This window comes from Pinus tabuliformis, chromosome 8 (genome assembly GCF_031772625.1).
Source record: "Pinus tabuliformis cultivar Carrire ecotype Pingquan chromosome 8, CPIR1, whole genome shotgun sequence".
Lineage (NCBI taxonomy): Eukaryota > Viridiplantae > Streptophyta > Pinopsida > Pinales > Pinaceae > Pinus > Pinus tabuliformis.
This window is the reverse complement of record NC_142294.1, coordinates 433,185,192-433,209,156: the sequence shown is the minus strand read 5'-3', so window position 1 is coordinate 433,209,156 and position 23,965 is coordinate 433,185,192. Positions and strand designations below refer to the sequence as shown.

General features: G+C 35.1%; 2 protein-coding genes across 2 annotated transcripts; both read right to left on the bottom strand.

Moving 5' to 3' along the window:
- Positions 1-6,490: 6,490 nt before the first annotated feature.
- Positions 6,491-6,953, bottom strand: LOC149235912 (uncharacterized). The gene has a single exon (XM_089368709.1). It carries the CDS (start codon positions 6,941-6,943, stop codon positions 6,491-6,493), a length of 453 nt encoding a protein of 150 aa, XP_089224835.1. The 5' UTR covers positions 6,944-6,953.
- Positions 6,954-17,112: 10,159 nt separating this feature from the next.
- Positions 17,113-23,518, bottom strand: LOC149235911 (putative disease resistance protein At1g15890). Its single transcript, XM_089368708.1, has 3 exons — positions 20,940-23,518; positions 17,524-18,111; positions 17,113-17,309 (listed from the first exon to the last, which is right to left on the bottom strand). Exons 1-3 carry the CDS (start codon positions 23,359-23,361, stop codon positions 17,113-17,115), a joined length of 3,207 nt encoding a protein of 1,068 aa, XP_089224834.1. The 5' UTR covers positions 23,362-23,518.
- Between the last annotated feature and the right edge of the window lie 447 nt (positions 23,519-23,965).

The window sequence follows — 23,965 nt, the reverse complement described above, 5'->3', positions numbered from 1 at the left end:
ACAGGCTTACCCAAGTCCGAAGAAAGAGTGTCATCATGGTGGTAGTTGACAAACTTACCAAGTATGCACACTTTTGTACATTATCGCATCCATTTAAAGCCAGTACAATTTCTACTGCATTTATGGAAACAATTAAAAATCTACATGGAAACCCAAATATTATTGTAAGTGACAGAGATCCCATTTTCACTGGAAATTTTTGGACAAAATTATTTTCTTGTCTCAATACTCAGTTAGCTCATAGCACATCTTATCATCCTCAATCTGATGGGAAAATTGAGATAGTAAACAAATGTTTGGAAGGATATCTTCGTTGCTTTGTATCTGATAAACATACACAATGGGTCAAATGGTTGCCTCTGGCTGAATGGTGGTATAACACTTCCTTCCATACTGCAACAAAAATGACCCCATTGATGGCACTTTATACATATCATCCACCATCCATCACATCATATTTAAGAGAAAATTCTAAGGTTCAAGTAGTGGAACATCACATCGAGCATCAACAACAAGTTCTCCAACTCTTAAAGGATAACCTCATGTTGGCACAGAATAGAATGAAACAACAGGCAGATCAACATCGCAGTGAAATAAGTTTTGATGTAGGTGACTGGGTATTCCTACAGCTACAACCATATTAAAAAATTCCCTCAAGCAATCTAAGAAGGATAATAAATTATCACCAAAGTATTATGGTTTGTACAAGGTGTTGCAAAAGATTGGTACTATGGCATACAAATTGGAGCTTCCTGCAGCTTCCCGAGTGCACTCAGTTTTCAATGTTTCATGTTTAAATAAGGTTATAGGTGACAAGCTCCCAGTTCAAACAATATTTCCAAAACTTGACAAGGAAGGAAAAATCATATTGAAACCTGAAGCAATCACAGAAACAAGAACTCGAAAACTACAAAATCGATCAATTACGGATCATCAAGTGGAAGAACTTATCCGCTAAAGATTCGACATGGGAGGATGAGAATTTTATACAGAAGCATCCAGAACTACTCAAGAGTTGAAGACAACGGTTTTCTGAAGGAGAGGGGCATGTTAGGTCCCTATAATACTAGTGATTCCCCTATTACTATTGTCATTGTATCCCTTGTTGTTACTATTGTGCCCCTATTATCCCCATATTGTTATTAGTGTGCCCCATTGAAACCCACTATTTTTATTGTTGTGCCCTTATGTTATTACTGTTATGTCGGCTTGATTATATTGTGACCCCTTAAACTCCTATATAGAAAGGAGTTTTAGTCATTTCAATCATCCAAGAATTGTTCATTTGTGTAATGTAAAGGAGGTTGCCCCCTCGAAGAGGCTGAATTCTAAGACATTGATCTATATTTTCTATCTTTTTGTGAGTTGGTTTCATAACAAATCTCCTCAATTGTTTACACCAACACATCTTTTTGATCTCTTTCAAGGTTGGCCAAATCTCCTTTTTTTATCTCATCCTATGCATTGTTCCATATTCTAAATGCATATCGACGCTAGGTTTATACAAGATTTACACCCTTTTAATTTTGTTTCTACTATCTTCTTTCAAGCGCCACTACTTAGACCATTCTTAATATTCCAACACCCCATGTAGGGATTATGCTTTCATCTTAATGGGGCTTGGTAGCATACCCCATTCCACCATGAACATCTTTATCTAGATAGGTATGTCTTCAATCAACCTTCTATGTTGTCCTCCCTTGAAAGTTTCCAATGTATTTATTAATGACCAATGTCATTTCACTACAAACTCTAAACCATATCCTTTCATAGCACTTTCAAATGAAAACTTAACATCTTGGGTCAACTTATGGCCATTACCATTGGATATTTATTAAGTTATTAGCGGTGCACTCAATTCTTGACCATGGAAAACAATGTAGATTCTTCTTTGCAAGTCTTTCCATCCATTCATGCAAGTTCACCAAGAATTCAAGCTTTGAAAATCTCATCCAAAACACTCAAACACATATTTATTTTTGAATATTGCAACATATTTCCCAAGTATGCACTTTCTTGGCATGCATGAATTCTCACTTCCAACCAATCTTGAATCTTAAATTGGTTAAGAAAGAGAGAAAATATGAAGTTTAAATAGTTTTGACCAACAATGTGGAAACTGATGCCTACTAACTACTTGGGTAATGGAGTCTAATATAAAATTACTATGGAGATATCAAACCCTTGAAAGGAGTAAGGGGGGAGACCCTAAGTTTCCATTTTTAAAACCCTAGCTATCATTCAATACGGGGATAAAATCAAGAGAAAATCTCTCTAGGAGATTCTCAAGATTCTAAATTAAAGCATGCAACATTTCACCAAAAGTTTCAAGTAAAGATATGTATTTAGACAAGGGTTATAGAAACCCTAGCAAAACATATTGAATACAATAACCATAAAAAGATATTCAACAATAAAAGTACTCATAATATATAAATGAACAATCATTCATTATCCTAAAATGGTGTCTCTAAAATAAGGACTAGTCTCCAATTGCAAAATATTCACAAAGTTCACATCTCCACAATAGTAACAAGGTAAAAGAGTTATGTTGAATTCTTCTAGAAAGCTAAAATAGTCCACCAGTGATGATGAAATGAAGCCTGAGGTGCCTTTTATTTATATGAGGTTTACATTAGGGGAACTTTGAGGTATAAAATGGGCCTCCTAAGGAAATTATAAAATAATAGTGGAAATAATAAAATAAGATTAGATTACATCATCAAATTTTAGAGGAAAAAAAAAACTATTTTTTTCAACTCGTATTTTCAACTTATCTCCCTATGGGTTTAATCAAATTTCGAGTGGAAACACTTGTTGGATGAAAAAATTGATTCCTCATCCAAGGAGTACCCATGTTGCATACTTTCGATGGACCTTTCTACACGAGAAATGAGAAATACATGAAAAACGTGACTGCAATCACATTTTTTCATGTATTTCTAATTTTTCGTGTAGCAAGGTCCATCAAAAGTATGCAACATGGGTAGTCCTTGGATGAGGAACTAAATTTTGCATCCAACGAGTACTCTTGCTCGAAATTTGAGTAAAACCTTAGGGAGATAAGTTGAAAATATGAGTTGAAAAAGTAGTTTTATTATTTTATTAGTTTTTAATATTTTTACTTTTTTACTCCAAAAATAGTGAATCATCCCCCATGGTTGACATCATCATCTTGAATCCTATTGGTTCTTATAAAGTTTATTTTGGTTGTACATTTTTCTTAGGAGGCCCATTTAGACCTCAAAATTCCCCTAATGACGCACTTTCTCACACTCTATGCAAAAAGGGTCACCAGATTCTAGCAAATATCAAAAGGAATAGGGGGTAGGATGTAGGATGGACTAGCATCACTATGATTTAGGCTTGCTCCCTTCTTGTCACAAATATCCACGAGGTTAGAATACGTAAACAATGTATACTCAAAATGCATATTCAAATGTGTCTTCCTAGTCCTAGTCCCCGATAGATTCCAAAAAATCATTTGGGTCAATGACCTCGAGCCATATCTCTACACATACAATTCAACAACATGTGTCCCTTAATGTTATCACTCAATGACCATATCAACTCCTTAGAAATTCCTCCTAACTCTATAATCTCCTCAATTGTCTACACCAACACATCTTTTTCATCTCTTTCAAGGTTGGCCAAATCTCCTTTCTTTATCTCATCCTATGCATTGTTCCATATTCTAGATGGATATCGGGGCTAGATTTATACAAGATTTACACACTTTTAATGTTGTTTCTACTATCTTCTTTCAAGCTCCACTACTTAGACCATTATTGATCTTCCAACACCCCATGTAGGGATTATGCTTTCATCTCAATGGGGCTTGGTAGCATACCCCATTCCACCATGAACATCTTTATCTAGATAGGTATGTCTTCAATCAACCTTCTATGTTGTCCTCTCTTCAAATTTTCCAATGCCTTTATTAATGACTAATGTCATTTCACTGCAAACTCTAAAGCATAGCCTTTCATAGCACCTTCAAATGAAAACTTAACATCTTGGGTCAACTTATGGCCATTAGCATTGAATATTTATTAATTTATTAGTGGTGCAGTCAATTCTTGACCATGGAAAACAATGTAGATTCTTATTTACAAGTCTTTCCATCCATTCATGCAAGTTCACCAGGAATTCAAGCTTGGAAAATCTCATCCAAAACACACAAACACATATTTATTTTTGAATATTACAATATCTTTCCCAAGTATGCAGTTTCTTGGCATGCATGAATTTTCATTTCCAACCAATCTTGAATCTTTACATTTTCCAACCTCCAATGTGTATGCTTTACTATGCATTTGTTATGGTTGCAACAATAAACAATGTTGTTGGCTCTATGGTTGACTCAAGGTTCGTAGGAAGTGTGTGACATAAGCATGATGTACTTGAATGTGTCAAGTTTTTCAACCTTTGGGAGGGTCTCATCCAAGGCATGCTTGATAGTTGTTGTGTTAGTTATGTGCCAAATATTAAAAATTTAATTGTGGTGGAGAATTTATTAACCTTTAATCACATTCATTTAAACAAATGGAACTCAAATTATGCATAGTAAAGACAAATGAAAAAATCATCCAAAAATGCCACAAGCACATGAATTAGGGTATTTTCTAATTATTCAAATATTATGCATACTTATAGTATTATAGGCAATTATTCTGGTTTGAAAAGTCATACATATAGGATGTAGCCAAATATTCAATTAAAAACATTTAATTTACTATTAAAATTAGTAATTTTTTGGCAAATATCATCCATTTAATCATATATGTGTAAAAAGAAGGTGAATATTTTTTCAGAAATCTCAAAAAAAAAAACCAATTAGCAAAATTTCGCCCCAAAAATTTTCCTTACATAAAATTGAGCTAACCAATCTTTTGTATTAGAAAAACTAACATTATATTGTCATACACACACCATGTAAAAAAAGGACCACAGGTCTCGCATAACATAACTCAACATCGACAATAATAACTAATTTTGCAAGTAACCTCTACTTTACACAATAATTCTCATATATATAGGCCAAATAAGTGGTTATAGAAGATTCTCTCATAACATAACTCAACATTGACAATAATAACTAATTTTGCGAGTAACCTCTACTTTACATAATAATTCTCATATATATAGGCCAAATAAGTGGTTATAGAATATTCTCAAAATATATTGCACCATAAACTTTACATAGGACTCCCTATGACTCCATAAATTTTGCATATTCAAGATTATGCATGTTCATATCTTTTGTTGAACTTGACTTTAAGCCAATACTTAAATTAAACAAAACTAGACCACATCATAGTATATAATTCATGCATTATGTAATTAAATTTTTTTAATGTATTAAGGTGAAACTTTAAAAAAATGATTTGATATGTTGATATTAAATTTTGTATAAACTAATAATATTTGATGGAATACTTATTTTAGTTAATTCATTTTTATTAATTAGCCATGTTTTCAATGTTTTGAGCATGGTCAAATTTAAGATTAATGTTCATGATTTTTACACTAAAACTAGTTAGTAAACTAACCCAAAAATACATTTGGATGAACTATTTTATAAACTTTATGATATAAGGAAGATTGAAGATGAACATTGTTTCTTCCGCACTTACCTTATTTTTCTCTCTATAATATAAACCATAAATTTCATAATTTCATAACCTAACTATTCTTATAATAATCTTAATGGGTGTATAAATATATAAATAAATTCTCAAACAGTGTATATTGTAATTCTTTTTATTTTTTTAATAAATTTTAATATATTAAAAGTTGCAAAAATAAATTTTAATTCTTATTTTTGTTGTAGTTTGATTTACATTTTAATTTTTTTATATGAATTGTTGAGTGATATATGTAAGGAAAACTTTGTATCTCTTCATAAAACACTTATGTGTGTGTAAACCAATAATAATATATAAAAGAAACCAAAATACAATTATTACAAAATTATAAATATATAAAATTTAACATCATCTTATTATAATATTTAATTTCGTATTTTTAATAAATAATATAAAATATTTAAAATTATTTGCAATCTTATAAATATATATTTATATATTAAAAAGTAATATTGAAATTAGTAAATTATTTAAACACTAATTAACTTTAATAACATTTTCATATATATATATATATATATATATATATATAAACTAATAATTAATAATTTATTTTTTTATTTTATTTTCATTTTTAATTTTATGTATTTTGAGGTAGTTTTTAATTAATAATTTTATTTTTATATTTTAAATTTATTTTTATTGTTATTTAATTTGAGAGAATCAAAATACATCACATAATATAACATATAACATAACTTTTCTCTGGTATCTCAATAAAAAATAATCTATAATTTAAAAATTATCAATATCATTATTTTTATAAATACATTCCATCCAAATTCATCACTTACAACATAATAAAAAAATTATATTACATTTACATTTCAGGATCATCTTCTTCACCCTCCTTCATGTTCTTCAAATTCAATATCTTCGTCATCTTCACCATGGGATTCAGATTCCTTAAAAAGGTGAGAGAGTTTGGATTTTACATCATCATTCTCCCAACTTATTCCATCCCACCAATCTGACTTTCCTACAATTTCCTTCAACTTAGGTAGCTTCTCCATTTCTTTTGGCATTCTCCGTAACAATGGACAGTCTGTGATCTCTATAACTTCCAGATTAGGCATTGTTTCTTCATTCCATACACTCGATGGTCTTGCAATACTCTCTGCCTTCTCTAAACCTCCAAGACTCAATTTCTTTAACATTGGAAGACTGCTGATCTCAACAACCTCCAACTGAGGGCACTCGGAAATCTCTATGTACTCTAAATCAGTGAGCTCCTCGATTCTCAATGTCTTCAACTTGCCGCAATATGACATTTTTAAGTAGTGCAGTTGCGGCATTGTTTTTGCATTGCACACTATGATCATATCACTCAATGATCATATCAACTCCTATGTTGGGTCACCCAAATACCATCTTTTTGCCAACCTTTCAATTCACTTTTAAACCATATTTCTCTTTCCCATACCCTTACTTTAAACTATTTTCATGATTACATCGGGTTTAGACTTATTATTTTCCAATGCATATCTTTTAGTGTTTTTGAGTGAATTTATGATTAAATTTTGGAAAAATAGCACGTTTTCACTTATATATGTAAGTGGGATGAGTTTCATGATGTTTGTAGGTGTATTTGAAGACTTCAACAAAGTCATATTTGACCACCAAGCCTCAAATTCGAATTTCGTCTTCAACTCCTTGAAGATTTGATGAAGATTTGTGAGATTCCTTCAAGCATACTTTATGGAGAAGAATTATGGAACTTTTGATAAGATTTCTTGTCAAATATATTAGAAATTTGTGAGAGGATTTGTAGAGATGTTACTTGCTAAGCGTTAGCACATGGTTGTAACCACATGAGACATTTGTGGATTTATGAGAGATTTGTGGATCTCAAATCTTTTTTAGATATCTCAATTTTATGTATAAATAGGAGTGCCTCCTCCATTCCAAGAGGAGGAATCTTGGAGCATGTATCCAACTTATGATCGAATAGAATAAAGCTTAGTTTTAGATGTAAATTTCCTTAATCATTTAGATTTTGGACTTGATCTCATTTCTAGTGATTAATTTTGGATAAAGAAGGACAAACCAGGCCTCCAAGTATGAGCCTCTTCTTTGTGTGTGGACTTGGACTGAAATCTCTTTCTATGCATTCATTTCCTCTTGCTTTCTTAAATCATTTGTTTTGCTTTATGGTGTGTTTGGTTTTAGTTGAAAAATAAATCAAAGGAAGGACAACCATGATCTCTAGATATAGAGGCTCTTCTGTGTTGATTCTGATTCAGTTAAAATAATTATTTTCTTATTTATGCATGTAGAGAAAGTTTTCATGGATTTATGGAATAGTTTGTCACTTTGATCTTAGGAGAATTGAGCTCACTCCAAATGGATCAATGAAGCATTTTATTTCATTACAAATAGTTGTGAATATTGGTTAGATTTATATGTTGGGTTATAATCTTGATTTTTGATAGGTCCTGTGAAACATTATGAAGAGACCACTTGTAAGGGAGTTTAATGTTTTCTGGCCTACAACAACCAAGTTTTCTTAGCTTAGAGTCAGTTGCCCACTCCTGCATATATTTTGTTGGCATCATCACAAGCTTACGAGTATCCCTAGTTGATAATTTAATGAAAGCAATTTAAGCAATTGACTTTCCCAACATCCTCCTCCCAACTTTATAATCTCCTCAATGGTTTACACCAACACATCTTTTTGATCTCTTTCAAGGTTGGCCAAATCTCCTTTCTTTATCTCATCCTATGCATTGTTCCATATTCTAAATGGATATCGAGGCTAGATTTATACAAGATTTACACACTTTTAATGTTGTTTCTACTATCTTCTTTTAAGTGCCACTACTTAGACCATTATTGATATTCCAACACCCCATGTAGGGATTATGCTTTCATCTCAATGGGGATTGGTAGCATACCCCATTCCACCATGAACATCTTTATCTAGATAGCTATGTCTTCAATCAACCATCTATGTTGTCCTTTCTTGAAAGTTTCCAATGTCTTTATTAATGACCAATGTCATTTCACTACAAACTCTAAAGCATAGCCTTTCATAGCACCTTCAAATGAAAACTTAACATCTTGGGTCAACTTATGGCCATTACCATTGGATATTTATTAAGTTATTAGTGGTGCAGTCAATTCTTGACCATGGAAAACAATGTAGATTATTCTTTGCAATTCTTTCCATCCATTCATGCAAGTTCACAAGAATTCAAGCTTGGAAAATCTCATCCAAAACACTCAAACACATTTATTTTTTAATATTGCAACGTATTTCCCAAGTATGCACTTTCTTGGCATGCATGAATTCTCACTTCCAACCAATATTGAATCTTAAATTGGTAAGAAACAGAGAAAATATGAAGTTTAAATAGTTTTGACCAACTATGTGGAAATTGATGCCTACTAACTACTTGGGTGATGGAGTCTAATAGAAAATTACTATGGAGATATCAAACCCTTGAAAGGAGTAAAGAGGGAGACCCTACGTTTCCATTTTTAAAACCCTAGCTATCATTCAATACAGGGATAAAATCAAGAGAAAATCTCTCTAGGAGATTATCAAGATTCTGAATTAAGGCATGCAACATTTCACCAAAAGTTTCATGTAAAGATATGTATTTAGAAAAGGGATATAGAAACCCTAGAAAAACATATTGAATACAATAACCATAAAATGATATTCAACAATAAAAGTACTCACAATATATAAATGAACAATAATTCATTATCCTAAAATGGTGTCTCCAAAATAAGGATTAGTCTCCAATAGCAAAATATTCACAAAGTTCACATCTCCACAATAGTAATAAGGTAAAAGAGTTAGGTTGAATTCTTCTAGAGCGCTATAATAGTCCACCAGTGATGATGAAATGAAGCCTGAGGTGCCTTTTATTTATATGAGGTTTGCATTAGGGGAATTTTGAGGTATAAAATGGGCCTCCTAAGGAAATTATAGAATAATAGTGGAAATAATAAAATAAGATTAGATTACATCATCAAATTTTACAGGGAAAAAAGAAAAAAATTATTTTTTCAACTCGTATTTTCAACTTATCTCCCTACGGGTTTAATCAAATTTCGAGAGGCAACACTTATTGGATGAAAAATTTGATTCCTCACCCAAGGAGTACCCATGTTGCATAATTTCGATGGACCCTTCTACACGAGAAATGAGAAATACATGGAAAAACGTGATTGCAATCACATTTTTTCATGTAGCAGGGTCCATCAAAAGTATGCAACATGGGTACTCCTTGGATGAGGAATTAAATTTTGTATCCAACGAGTACTCCTGCTCGAAATTTGAGTAAACCCTTAGGGAGATAAGTTGAAAATATGAGTTGAAAAAGTAGTTTTATTATTTTTTAATATTTTTACTTTTTTACTCCAAAAAGAGTGAATCATCCCCCATGGTTGACATCATCATCTTGAATCCTATTGGTTCTTATAAATTTTATTTTTGTTGTACATTTTTCTTAGGAGGCCCATTTAGACCTCAAAATTTCCCTAATGACGCACATTCTCACACTCTATGCAAAAAGGGTCACCAAATTCTAGCAAATATCATAAGTAATAGGGGGTAGGATGTAGGATGGACTATCATCACTATGATTTAGGCTTGCTCCCTTCTTGGCACAAATATCCACGAGGTTAGAATATGTAAACAATGTATAATCAAAATGCATATTCAAATGTGTCTTCCTAGTCCTAGTCCCCGATAGATTCCAAAAAATCATTTGGGTCAATGACCTCGAGCCATATCTCTACACCTACAATTCAACAACATGTGTCCCTTATGTTATCACTCAATGACCATATCAACTCCTCAAAAATTCCTCCCAACTCTATAATCTCCTCAATTGTCTACACCAACACATCTTTTTGATCTCTTTCAAGGTTGGCCAAATATCCTTTCTTTATCTCATCCTATGCATTGTTCCATATTCTAAATGCATATCGATGCTAGCTTTATACAAGATTTACACACTTTTAATGTTGTTTCTACTATCTTCTTTCAAGCTCCACTACTTAGACCATTATTGATCTTCCAACACCCCGTGTAGGGATTATGCTTTCATCTCAATGGGGCTTGGTAGCATACTCCATTCCACCGTGAACATCTTTATCTAGATAGGTATGTCTTCAATCAACCTTCTATGTTGTCCTCTCTTGAAAGTTTCCAATGCCTTTAGTAATGACTAATGTCATTTCACTGCAAACTCTAAAGCATAGCTTTTCATAGCACCTTCAAATGAAAACTTAACATCTTGGGTCAACTTATGGCCATTAGCATTGCATATTTATTAATTTATTAGTGGTGCAGTCAATTCTTGACCATGGAAAACAATGTAGATTCTTATTTGCAAGTCTTTCCATCCATTCATGCAAGTTCACCAGGAATTCAAGCTTGGAAAATCTCATCCAAAACACACAAACACATATTTATTTTTGAATATTGCAATATCTTTCCCAAGTATGTAGTTTCTTGGCATGCATGAATTTTCATTTCCAACCAATCTTGAATCTTTACATTTTCCAACCTCCAATGTATCTCCTTTACTATGCATTTGTTATGGTTGCAACAATAAACAATGTTGTTGGCTCTATGGTAGACTCAAGGTTCGTAGGAAGTGTGTGACATAAGCATGATGTACTTGAATGTGTCGAGTTTTTCAACCTTTGGGAGGGAGGTAGTCTCATCCAAGGCATGCTTGATAGTTGTTGTGTTAGTTATGTGCAAAGTATTAAAAATTTAATTGTGGTGGAGAATTTATTAACCTTTAATCACATTCATTTAAACAAATGGAACTCAAAGTATGCATAGTAAAGAGACAAATGAAAAAATCAATCCAAAAATGCCACAAGCACATGAATTAGGGTATTTTCTAATGATTCAAATATTATGCCCACTTATAGTATTATAGAAAATTATTCTAGTTTGAAAAGTCATACATATAGGATGTAGCCAAATATTCAATTAAAAACATTTAATTTACTATTAAAATTAGTAATTTTTTTGGCGAATATCATCCATTTAATCATATATGTGTAAAAAGAAGGTGAATATTTAACCAAACCTGTGAATAACTTTTAGAAATCTAAAAAAAAAAAAATCGCTCCAAAATTTTTCCTTGAGCCAAACAATCTTTTGTTGTATTAGGAAAAATAGCATTATATTATCATACACACACCATGTAAAAAAAGGAGCATGGGTCTCTTATAACATAACTCAACATTGACAATAATAACTAATTTTGCAAGTAACCTCTACTTTACATAATAATTCTCATATATCTAGGCGAAATAAGTGGTTATAGAAGATTCTCTCATAACATAACTCAACATTGACAATAATAACTAATTTTGCAAGTAACCTCTACTTTACATAATAATTCTCATATATATAGGCCAAATAAATGGTTATAGAAATTCTCAAAATATATTGCTCCATAAACTTTGCATATGACTCCATATGGTTCCATAAATTTTGCATATTCAAGATTATGCATGTTCATGTCTTTTGTTGAACTTGACTTTAAGCCAATACTTAAACAAAACTAGGCCACAACATAGGATATAATTTATGCATTGTGTAATTAATTTTTTTTTTTGTATTAAGGTGAAAATTTAAAAAAATGATTTAATGTATTGATATTAAATTAAATCAATGATTTTGAACTACCAACTAATTTTTGTATAAACTAATAATATTTGATGGAATACTTCTTCTTTTTTTCGCTGAAGCAAGAGTGGGACCTTCTTTAACATTAATAATGTACAAAATTAACAAAAACCACACAGAAAAGTGATACAGGAGAGAGACCCCCCAAAGGATCCTAGAACGGGTTAAGGCAAAAGTCTCGGCCCCAAAAACCTAGCCTTTCAACACATAAAAGCTAAACAAGAATAAGCCAAAATTGAACCTAAGCAGTGGACGGAATAGAGAAAAATATAAAAGATGAAAGGGCCCCACCAGCCCTCCAAGACATGGAGAAAATCGTGTCCCAATGAAGGGCACACGCATAACCCGCTAACAAACAAACATTTCTCCTGAATCTACATTGATGATCCATCGGGCCCTATCCAACGGCACCAGACCATATCGTAGAGGAAAGAAGCACGACACTTAACTGGCATTGCCACCAACCTGCTCAACCTTTCGCCACCATTGATTTAAATAAATGTATCTGAAAATCATGGATCATATCACACCTACTAAGAATGCCAAACATTAGCATGTGATTGGGGCGGTATTCAAACCGGCCCCACCGCCACGTGCCGCCTCCTGAAAGGAATCGCTGCCAAAACAAAAAAACCACTTTCCGCCTGCGGGGTATGCGATCTCTAGGAAACCTCTCCTAAGCCGGTTTTTCCGAAACTATCCGGAAAGCTCCCAGGAAAGCAACCGCCGAGAGTGCCAGTCAAGACTCCCATCCATCCTGAGCTAATGAAGGAGGAACCATCCACCAAAAAGCTAGTCGGTAAGGAAGCAAGGCCAATCGATATGTAGTTAAATGCGAAGGTCGAGTCAACTTGATTCCTGGGCCAAGGATCTACCACGAAACTCCGACCTATCATTTTCTGCCTGTTCATGTAAAATCGCCTTTAACCTGCTTTGAGGCAACTCATGCCAATTTGATGCCACTCTATTCTCTGTATTGATAACACCTTGGTTGGCTAGGAAGTCTGCCAATTTGTTCGCCGACCTTCTAACATGCTTAAAGCCAACTGTACGAAGGCTCTGTAGGTGGTGTTGAATCCATTGAAAGCCCTGAATCAGTCTCCAATTTTTTGAGACTTTTTCTGGCTTAGTTCCCCCACTGATTTTCTTGACTGAATTGATGATAAGTTCAGAGTCAGCCTCCACTATCACATTTTTCCTATTTTCCTGATTCAGGAAATCCAAACATTGCTCCATAGCCATCAGTTCTGCTAAGTTATTAGTAGCTTGTCCCAGATGACAGTGGAAGATGAAGAGGACATTGCCATTCTCATCCCTTAACACCCCTCCATAACCAGCGGTGCCCAGGTTGCCTTTTGAAGCTCCATCTATGTTGTATTTCAGATAACCCTTTGGAGGAGGATGCCAGAAATCATTTGAATTCTTCAGGGAGATAATATTTCTATCCAGACCTGGAGGAGATATGCTTTGCAGGCCTAGTTCACAGAGAATTCCCAGGTCAGTAGCCGAAGGAGGGTTCTTAGGGAGATTTTGCACTATGGTACTAATCGTTTCCTTCAGCTGTTTTAAGATCAACTCAAAAATGCAATGGGAAGTCATATTTTCATCTTTGAAGATTCGGTTGTTCCTCTCTTTCCAAACATTCCAAACAATGAAGCTTGGAAAGAGGGTCCAAGCAGTGGCGAGAACTACATTGTCTGAAAAATCTCTCCTCCAGTTGGTCAGGGTGTTGCAGATATTATTTTTGTCTCTATCCGTCTGATGGAAAATAAAGGCAAAAGAATCCCACAGACTAGAGGAGAACATACAATTGTTGAGAAGGTGCTCCATAGTTTCCTCTTGAGCTTCACAGAGCTGACATCTGGATGGTCCCAAAATACCCCTCTTCCTAATATTGTCCCAGGTTAGAATTTCCTATGCTGAACCAGCCACACGAATAGTTTAATTTTCATCCAGCCCTGGTGTCTCCAAAGGTTAAGCCAGGTTTTGTTCGGAAATTGAGAGTTAAGGTCAAGGAGAATGAGCTTTGCTTCCTTAAGGTTAAAAACCCCCTCATTGTTGTTTCCGCATCTCAGCTGATCGTGGCCCTCAGATTTCAGAATCTTCCTCTGATCTAACATTTCCTTTAGTGTTTCTACTTTAGCCTTCAGGGTGTTGTTATCCCTAAAATCAAAATTCCTCGAGATTCTCCATTTTTCATTGTTATTGGTTTACTCCCAAAATTCTTTCACCTTAGAAAGTCTATTGCTATATGTGTTATCCTTGAGATCCCTTAGGTCTTCGTTTATTAAAATAGGTTCTTGTTGCCATCTATCCTCCCAGAACAGGCTAAGATTTCCTTCTCTGATTTCCCAGAAGCTATTTCCTTGGACCAAACTCCGGTTATCCCAGGCCTTGTTCCAAATGTGTGAGCCCTTTCTGTGACCTGACATTCTTATTAGATCATGGTTATGCCAAGTGCTGGCATATTTCTCTTTCCAAATAGTTGCCCACTGCGCCTCTAGCTCTTTAACCCATCGCCGCCATAATTTGGCTCTTAGAACCTTGCTAAGTATGTCAGGGTCATCCAAACCTAGCCCACCAAAGTTCTTAGGTTTGGAGATCTTATCCCAAGATACCAAGGCCCATTTCTTACGATCCACCCCCTTACCCCAAAGGAAGTCTCTTTGAATGGTTCTGAGCTGATGTAGGACACTTTGAGGAGCTAGGAGAACCGATAGCATAAAGACAGGGATGGATTGAAGGACAAATTTGGTTAGCACTAATCTACCAGCAAAATTTAGAGATCTAAAAGTCCATTTCCTGACTTTGTCTTGAAATTTGTTAATTACAGGTTCCCATATGCTCTTGTGTAAGGGTTTGGCTGTAAGAGGAACTCCCAAATATTTCGAGGGGAGGAGCTCCCTTTGGAAGCCCAGAATTCTGGCTATATTTCTTTGAATAGAAATGTGAGTATTAAAGAAAAAAAATCTTAGATTAAGAGAGATTTACCTCCAAACTTGAATCCATGGCAAAGTCTCTCAAGATTTTCTTATAGGCAAGAGCTTCTTTGACTGTGGGGATTCCCTGCAGCATGGTATCATCAACAAATTGTTGATGTGTTAAAGCGTGACCCTCTTCAAAAAGTTGGAGACCTTTGACCGAACCCACTACCTTGGCATGTCTGATCTTTCGTCCCAACCTTCCATCATGAGTATAAAAAGAAAGGGAGAGAGTGGATCTCCCTGCCTTAAGCCTTTTGAAGGAGTGAACGTTTCTGAGGGTGATCCATTAACCAAGATTGAAAAACTGGGTGAAGTAACTAGGGCCATAACCCATCTGATCCAGGTATGATCAAACCCAAAAGCAGTGAGAACTTTTCTGATGTATGTCCAGTTTAGCTTATCATAGGCTTTGGCTATGTCCAGTTGCATAATCATACCAGCTTTCTTATTCTTTGTCAACGAGTGAACCACCTCATGAGCTTGAATGATGTTGTCAAGGATTTGTCTGCCTTCCACATATCCTGATTGTTTCGCTAACACCAGGGTAGGAAGAAGGGGTTTGAGTCTATTGGCTACCACTATGGATATAATTTTGTAGACAGCATTGCACAAGGCAATGGGTCTGAACCTTTCAGGAGTTTGGACCACATCCTATTTAGGGATCAGGGCGATGAAGGTTGTGTTAAGCGCCTTCAGGATAGTTTTATCCCTTCTAGGGTCTTCCACCGCGTTCAGAATGTCCTGTTTTACTATATTCCAACAGGCTTTGAAGAAGTCTACATTGAACCCATCCGGACCTGGTGCATTGCCATTTTGCATCTCTTTAAGGACCTCACTGACCTCCTCTTCTGACACTAGTCTGTTGAGGTTGAAATTGTTTTCTTTGGAAACCAGCTTAGGTATATGTCTAGAAATATCCCTGATAGACTGATCTCTGTTAAAGCAGGTTTCCTGAGCAATGCCTCGAAAGTGTTGAACCAGTACTGCTTCAATTTCTTCATGCGTGCTGAGCATGTTACCTTTCTTGTCCTTAATAGAATAAATCTTGTTGTGAGCTCTGTTCGCCATAGTGGATCTATGGAAGAATCCGGTGTTGTGATCTCCTTCTTTTAGCTATTGCACTCTGGATTTCTGCCTCCAAAAAATCTCCTCTTGTTTACATAGGTTCTCCCAGTCTTGATGATATTTAGCTTCCAGTTCATTTTGCTCCTTATCAAAACCCTTTGTAATCAGGGTTTGGTTGAGTTTCTGCATTTTTCCTTCCACTTTTTTTTTGCTTCAAAAATGTTGCCATATTCCTTCTTATTCCACTCCTTGAGCCAAAGTTTGATGTGTTTGAGTCTTTTTTGAAGAAGGAACATTCTTGTACCTTGAATTTCCAAATCTTCTATCCACCAGATAGTTATGTTGTTATGGAAGTCTAGGTGGGAGAGCCAGATATTCTCAAATCTGAAAGGTCTATTGTTAGGTTTTCCAATGCCCTGAATGTCCAGTTGAACTGGCCAGTGATCCGAGCCTCCAAAGGGAAGAACACTCACAACTATGTCCTTGTCCTTGATCAAAAGATCTTATGAAATTATAAATCTATCCAATTTGGGGGCCACTTGAGACTCTCCTCCTCTTTTATTTTTCCAAGTAAAAGTACCATTATTCATGATGATATCTATGAGCTTCATACTATCTATGAAGGTTTGAAAAGCACAAGAATATTTGGTTAGAATTCTGGTTCCTCCTTTTTTCTCCGATAGCGTTTTTATCATATTGAAATCACCCCTAGGATCCAGGGGATTTTTGCATGACGTTCCTTGAGCTTCTACAGTGAATTAAGAAACAAGAGTTTACCCTCCATCCTTTGGGGGCCATACACATTTGTGACCAGGTACATTTCCTTATCTCTCACTGGCTGAATGACCACTGAAAGATAATCTCTAGATGCTTCGGCATTTATCATGTCAATCTTTTGGGGGTTCCAAAGCGTGAGAATTCCTCCTATTGTATTCTCTGCTTTGACTTCCAAAAACTCAAATCTATTGAGCCATTTACTGTGAATCTCTTTTACTTTTTGACTGGACATTTAGTCTCCTGAATGAATAGGGCCACTTGTTTCATTCTGTTACTTAATAATCTTTGTTTTCTTTTACTACCTAGACCTCTTATATTCCAAGAAGTGAACTTCATTATTAAAGATTTGTAAAGGAGTAGCTGGATAGGTCTTTCATCTTACCTGAATCTATCATTAGCTTCCCACATTCCATCAACAGTTCGTTCTGTTTTTTCCGGCCTCTTTTCTTTCTTGGAATTCTTGGTGCTAATCCTGGTGTGGCTTTCATAGCTTTCACTCCTTCATTACCCTGTTTTTCATTTTTCCTTAGCGTTTCAGATCCTTTGTTCTGATTTTTCCAGATGAACAACTGTTGTACTCTGTGGAACTCCTCTTGAGGTAACGAATCCATTCCCTCTTTGGTTCCTTGTTTCAATAAGCATTCTAGATCTAAATTCTCTTTCTCCAGAATTTCCTGTAGTTTGTGATCCTCCATCTCCATATCACTCTGGGTCATTTCCTGGTCCATTTCCAGTTCAGCGTCACTCATCATGTCTTCTTTCTGTTTATTTCTGTTTTGTGTTTGCTCCACATTGTCTTCTTTTGCTTCCTCCACTGGACTGCCTGCTTGGACCTGATCTGCTTGTCTCGTTACTTCTTCCTCTACTAGGGCTTGAAACCTATTTTGATTTCCCTGATGCTTGTCTATCTGAGGTAGTTTCGGTCCCCGTTTGCTCCCTTTTCCTTTCTGGACCACCTTATGAAAGCTTTCTGAATTTTTCGTGATGTTAGTTTTACTTATGTTTCCTGTTTTACTGAGAGGGCAATCTCTGAATAGGTGACCATGCTCATGGCATTCACGACATCTGAAAGGGATATGTTCATAATCCATTGTTTGTACCCATTCTTCATCCAACACTTCCAATATTACCTCATCCGGCAGAGCTCCAGAGAGGTCCATCTCCACACATATCCTTGCAAAGGATGTGTATTTTCCTTTTCTAGTGGCCTCAGAGGCTTTGACAAAACGCCCTAGCTTATTTCCTATGGTAGATAAGGATTCCAGTTGCCAATAATCCAAAGGTAAAGAGTAGAGTCTTACCCAGACCGGAACCGAGGTGAAGGTTTCGCGTTCTGGGACAAAATTCATCACCCATGGTCGCATATATAGGCCTGCAGCTGCGTAAAAGTAGGGCCCTCCTTCAAACACTCTGTCCTTGTCTTCAATATTTGCAAAAACTACAGTAAAGAATCCTTTTGATCCCAGGTGAAGTTCTATGCTACCTTTTGGTTTCCAGTTGTATTTAATCCATGTTTGTAAAGCTTTTTCAGTGGGCCATAAGCCCATGAATTTACAAATTATTGCATACGTCTGCATGTGGTCCCTATGCGCCCGCAGCGCAAGGTCATTCAACACTACTCTGGGCGCGATTGAGGTTTTGGGCTTGCATGGTCCCTTTGGTGCTTTGCCTTTTATATTCTATTCTTTGTCTTCTTCCTTGTTGTCTTTAGTGTAGTTGCTTTCCCTGGTTTTAGCGCCATTCTGCCCTTCTTCTTTATCTCTCTGCCTTACATCTTCAAAAGGATCTCTGTCCTCCTCAACTGGTTTCTTGCCTCTTCCAGCCACTATCTGCTTAAAGGAGGGAGTGGAGCTCCCTCCCTCGTGTCCCTCCATGTAGAACCAGTTCCGAAGTTCGCAACCCTAGCTCACTGGTCCTCGCGCTCCCTCTGGGAAATCTCCGATTGATTTCCCTTTGAACTCTTTCATATTTGATGGAATACTTAGTTTAGTTAATTCGCTTTTATTAATTAGCCACTTGTTTCAATGTTTTGATCATTGTGAAATTTAAAATTAATGTTCATGATTTTTATAGTGAAACTAGTTAGTAAACTAACCCAAAAGTACCTTTGGATAAACTAATTTGTAAACTTTATGATATAAGAAAGATTGAATAATATTTGATTGAATACTTATTTTAGTTAATTCATTTTTATTAATTGGCCATCTTTTTCAAGATTATGATTTTTATTGTGAAACTAGTTAGTAAACTAACCCAAAAATACCTTTTGATGAACTAAATTGCAAATTTTATGATATAAGGAAGATTGAAGATGAACATTGTTTCTTTGCTCTTATTTTTCTCTTAATAATATAAACCATAAATTTCTTAATTTCATAAATTAACTATTCTTATAATAATCTTAATGCATGTATACACATATAAATAAATTTCGAGCGCAATAAATTTTAATAAAATTTTAATATTAAAGATTGCAAAAATAAATTTTAATTCTTGCAAAAATAAAAATTAAATATATAAAATTTAACAATTAATATTATAATATTTAATTTTGTATTTTTAATAAATGATATAAAAGTAATATAAAATATTTAAAATTATTTGGGATGATATAAATACATATTTATATATTAAAAAAGTATTTTTGAAATTAATAAATTATTTAAACACTAATTAACTTTAATAACATTTTCATTCATATATATATATAAAGTAGTCTAGATTTCCAATAGCTAAGAGGGATCAAATCTCTTTACACTCTAAAAGAGATTTGCATCTCAAGAGATTTGATCCCACTTGGTGACATTTGGTAGATATAGAGTTAAAAAAAAATCTAGACTCGTTTAATTATTAATTTAAGTTATTTATTTTATTTTTCTTTTTAATTTAAAAAAATGATTTAATGTATTGATATTAAATGAAATCAATGATTTTGAACTACCAACTAATTTTTGTATAAACTAATAATATTTGATGGAATACTTAGTTTAGTTAATTCACTTTTATTAATTAGTCACGTGTTTCAATGTTTTGAGCATTGTGAAATTTAAAATTAATGTTCATGATTTTTATAGTGAAACTAGTGAGTAAACTAACCCAAAAGTACCTTCGGATAAACTAATTTGTAAACTTTATGATATAAGAAAGATTGAATAATATTTGATTGAATACTTATTTTAGTTAATTCATTTTTATTAATTGGCCCTCTTTTTCAAGATTATGATTTTTATTGTGAAACTAGTTAGTAAACTAACCCAAAAATACCTTTGGATGAACTAAATTGCAAATTTATGATATAAGGAAGATTGAAGATGAACATTGTTTCTTTGCTCTTATTTTTCTCTTAATAATATAAACCATAAATTTCTTAATTTCATAAATTAACTATTCTTATAATAATCTTAATACATGTATACACATATAAATAAATTCTCAGTGCAATAAATTTTAATATTAAAGATTGCAAAAATAAATTTTAATTCTTACAAAAATAAATATTAAATATATAAAATTTAACCATTAATATTATAATATTTAATTTTGTATTTTTAATAAATGATATGAAAGTACTATAAAATATTTAAAATTATTTGGAATGATATAAATATATATTTATATATTAAAAAAGTAATATTGAAATTAATAAATTATTTAAACACTAATTAATTTTAATAACATTTTCATATATATATATATATATAAAATAGTCTAGATTATATATATATATATATATATATATATATATATATATAAATAAATAAATAAATAAATAAATAAAGTAGTCTAGATTATATATACTCTCTAAGCTCTCTAGGGAGGATAGATCTAATGTCTCCAACTTCGGAAAACCGTCACGTGCAGCCTCGCTCCCAATCTCCAAGGCTGGAAGCTCCTCTAATTTCATACACCTTTCCAAATCCAAATACTTCAAATTTTGAAACTGACAAATACAATTTGGTAGACTTACACCTTCATAGCCGACTAACTCAAGACTCTGCAACTCCTTCATGCTCTGCATGTTGTGTGGAAGGATATCTAGCGCCGCATCATCTCTATTTTCATCTTCGCCCCACTGGAAGCTCAACCATAATCTTCTCATCTTTGACCATGTACTCATTGAACCCCCTTTAATTTCTGGCTTTACTGTGACATTCAACTCGATCAGATTTGAGAGATTTGTGAGATCCTCCAAACTCAATGGAATTGAGTTTCGAGGCAACAACAGTTTGTTCAATGAAGTGAGTTGAGAGATTTGATGTGGAATCACCCTGAAACCTTCGGCAGGAGCCCATACTGTGAGATGTTTAAGATTTTTGAGCTCCCCTATCCTATCAGGTAAAAAATCTAGACTTTCACAGCCGTCGAGATTCAAAAATTGAAGATGTGAAAGGTTGCATATGCTATCAGGCAAGTGCTTTAACCGCTTACAATACCTCAGATTAAGAAACTCAAGCTGTCCAAGCTGCCCCACTGTTGTTGGTAATGTTTCTATTGAGGTGAACGACAGATCCAGAACCTTGAGAGACATGGAGTTTACCAAAAACCCCTCTGGAATTTCCTTCAACTGATCATTTTGGGCCAACACTAAACTGACGAGTGTTGGACACTTCAAATCTGTTGGCAGATCACTAATTTCATTGCCGAGAACGGAGATTCTTTTGCGATCCCTGGTCTCTTCTTCACATGGAAAATGTTGCAGACCTTGACCTGCTTCAAATAACCAGTTCTGCTCTCCTTGGCCTACATGGATTGCCATATCCCGTAGTACATCATGAACTTTTATATACCCCTTCCCCTCACCAACATATTCAATCAAGCACCTATCTACGAGTGCTTCTATGTATTCCCGCCCAACATCCATGAAGTAAGTTGTCCCCTTTTGAGGCACCAATCTTTCTGCTGTCCACATCTCCACCAGCGTCTCCACATCAATCTCTGCATCTTCAGGAAAGGCAGCACAATATAAGAAACACATTTTCAGATTATCGGGCAAATCATTGTAGCTCCATCGTATCCGCTGATAGAGCTCTGCATCAATGGTCCTGTGAGTGGAGGGGAAGGATGGATCTACATTTTTCATCAAAACTAAAGCGCGACTCCACTCATCAGCAGTCTTTTTCCGAGCCATAGTTGCAGCAACTGTATTTATTGCCAAGGGCAACCCCTTACACTCCAAAGCAACTTGTCTAGCAATAACCTCTAGATTATTGTCTGGAGCAGCCCCACATCTAAAAGCTCTTCTCCGGAACAGCTCCCACCCTTCCTCTGTGGACAGGGGTCGTATCATCATGCAGTACTCTTTTTCTGCCATTAGTTCGACTACATCTCTGTAGCGACTGGACATTAAGAGTTTGCTGCCGTTATCATGGCCAAAGTTGATCCCAACTTCATTCAAATCAATTGGATTCCACGCATCGTCCAGCACAAGTAGAAACCTCTTATTTTCAAGAGATGCATACAATTTCATTTTTCGCTGGTCAATACTAGAACTTGGCTCAAATTTTAAATTCAGGGACTCGGCAATGGTATCCTGGAGACTTTGAATCTGATAGTTTTGAGAAATGGTATACCAAATGACGAAATCAAAGCTACCACTCACCTTCTTCTTGCAGTTATTGTAGATGAGTTGGAGTAATGCCGTTTTGCCGACACCCGCCATCCCCCACACACCAACCACACGAGCCAAGGGATGAGGTTCGTTAAGCCATGCGCTCAGCTGCCTCTGAGCAGCTTCGATGCCAGTCCCCACGAAGCCGGATTCCGGTAGAGGTTGAAGAAGCGCCTCTGCTTGAGGCTGTGCGGACCCCACAATCTGTGCAGTATCAGCAACTGTTGAAAGATCAGAATGAAGCTGTTGGAAGAGCTCAGCAAATCCGGTCTTCCATTCTCTGATATCTGCGGGGATGTTGGGGCTGAAAAAAAGGCAGCAACCGCGACACCGTTGTCGCTGTCTGTTGGCGCGTTGGATGAGAGTTTTGACTTCTTCAAGGGCATTGTTAATCCTTCCCAAACAATCTTCCACCAAATCCGGCAGCTTCTTTTGTTGATCTTCGAATTGGGTTTGAATATGGCGCAACGACCCTTCCATACGGTCGAGTTCATTGTTGAGAAGTTGAAGGTTCTTCCCCAACTCCCTCACATCCTTCAATTGTTGGCCCAGGATACCGATAATGGCGTTAGTGGCGTTTGTGGCTAATCCGGTACCAAACTCCATGGCCATGTTAGCAAATGGCAGAGAGAGAATGGAAAATATGTGAAGATTGGAACGAAAACAAAGGGCGCAAGACAACAGGGACGAAAGAGGAAGCAAGCGCTGTGGGTTGGATGAGGCTGCGATACAGAATCCATGAATAGGTATAGGAAGAAGCGTTGGTTGTTTCTGATGGTGGGGCATCCATTCAAAAGAAAAGAAAAGAATGGAATAATGTGAAATGAAATGAAATTTAATTTTAACATACACGTGCCCAGTAAGCCTCAGTAAGAGAAAGAAAAAGTTAGTGCGCCGTGGGCCCCGAGGGCATAATAATTATGGTAAAAAGTATATTCCATTACTATCACATCATATTCGCTTGACCTTTTATTCAATCGGACTACTTGAATGGGGAAAGAAAATATCGAGCACATCACTATTTCACAGAAAATTAAAATTATTCCAATATTAAAGTATCCCAACACTAGCATACCCTGCACCACTGGACATCCATAATGACATGAATTATTGAATAGATATATAGGAAGAAGCGTTGGTTGTTTCTGAAGGAAAATCTTATTTCCACCACTATAGGATCATTAATGCGCTCTTACATACGCGGGAGATAGACTTT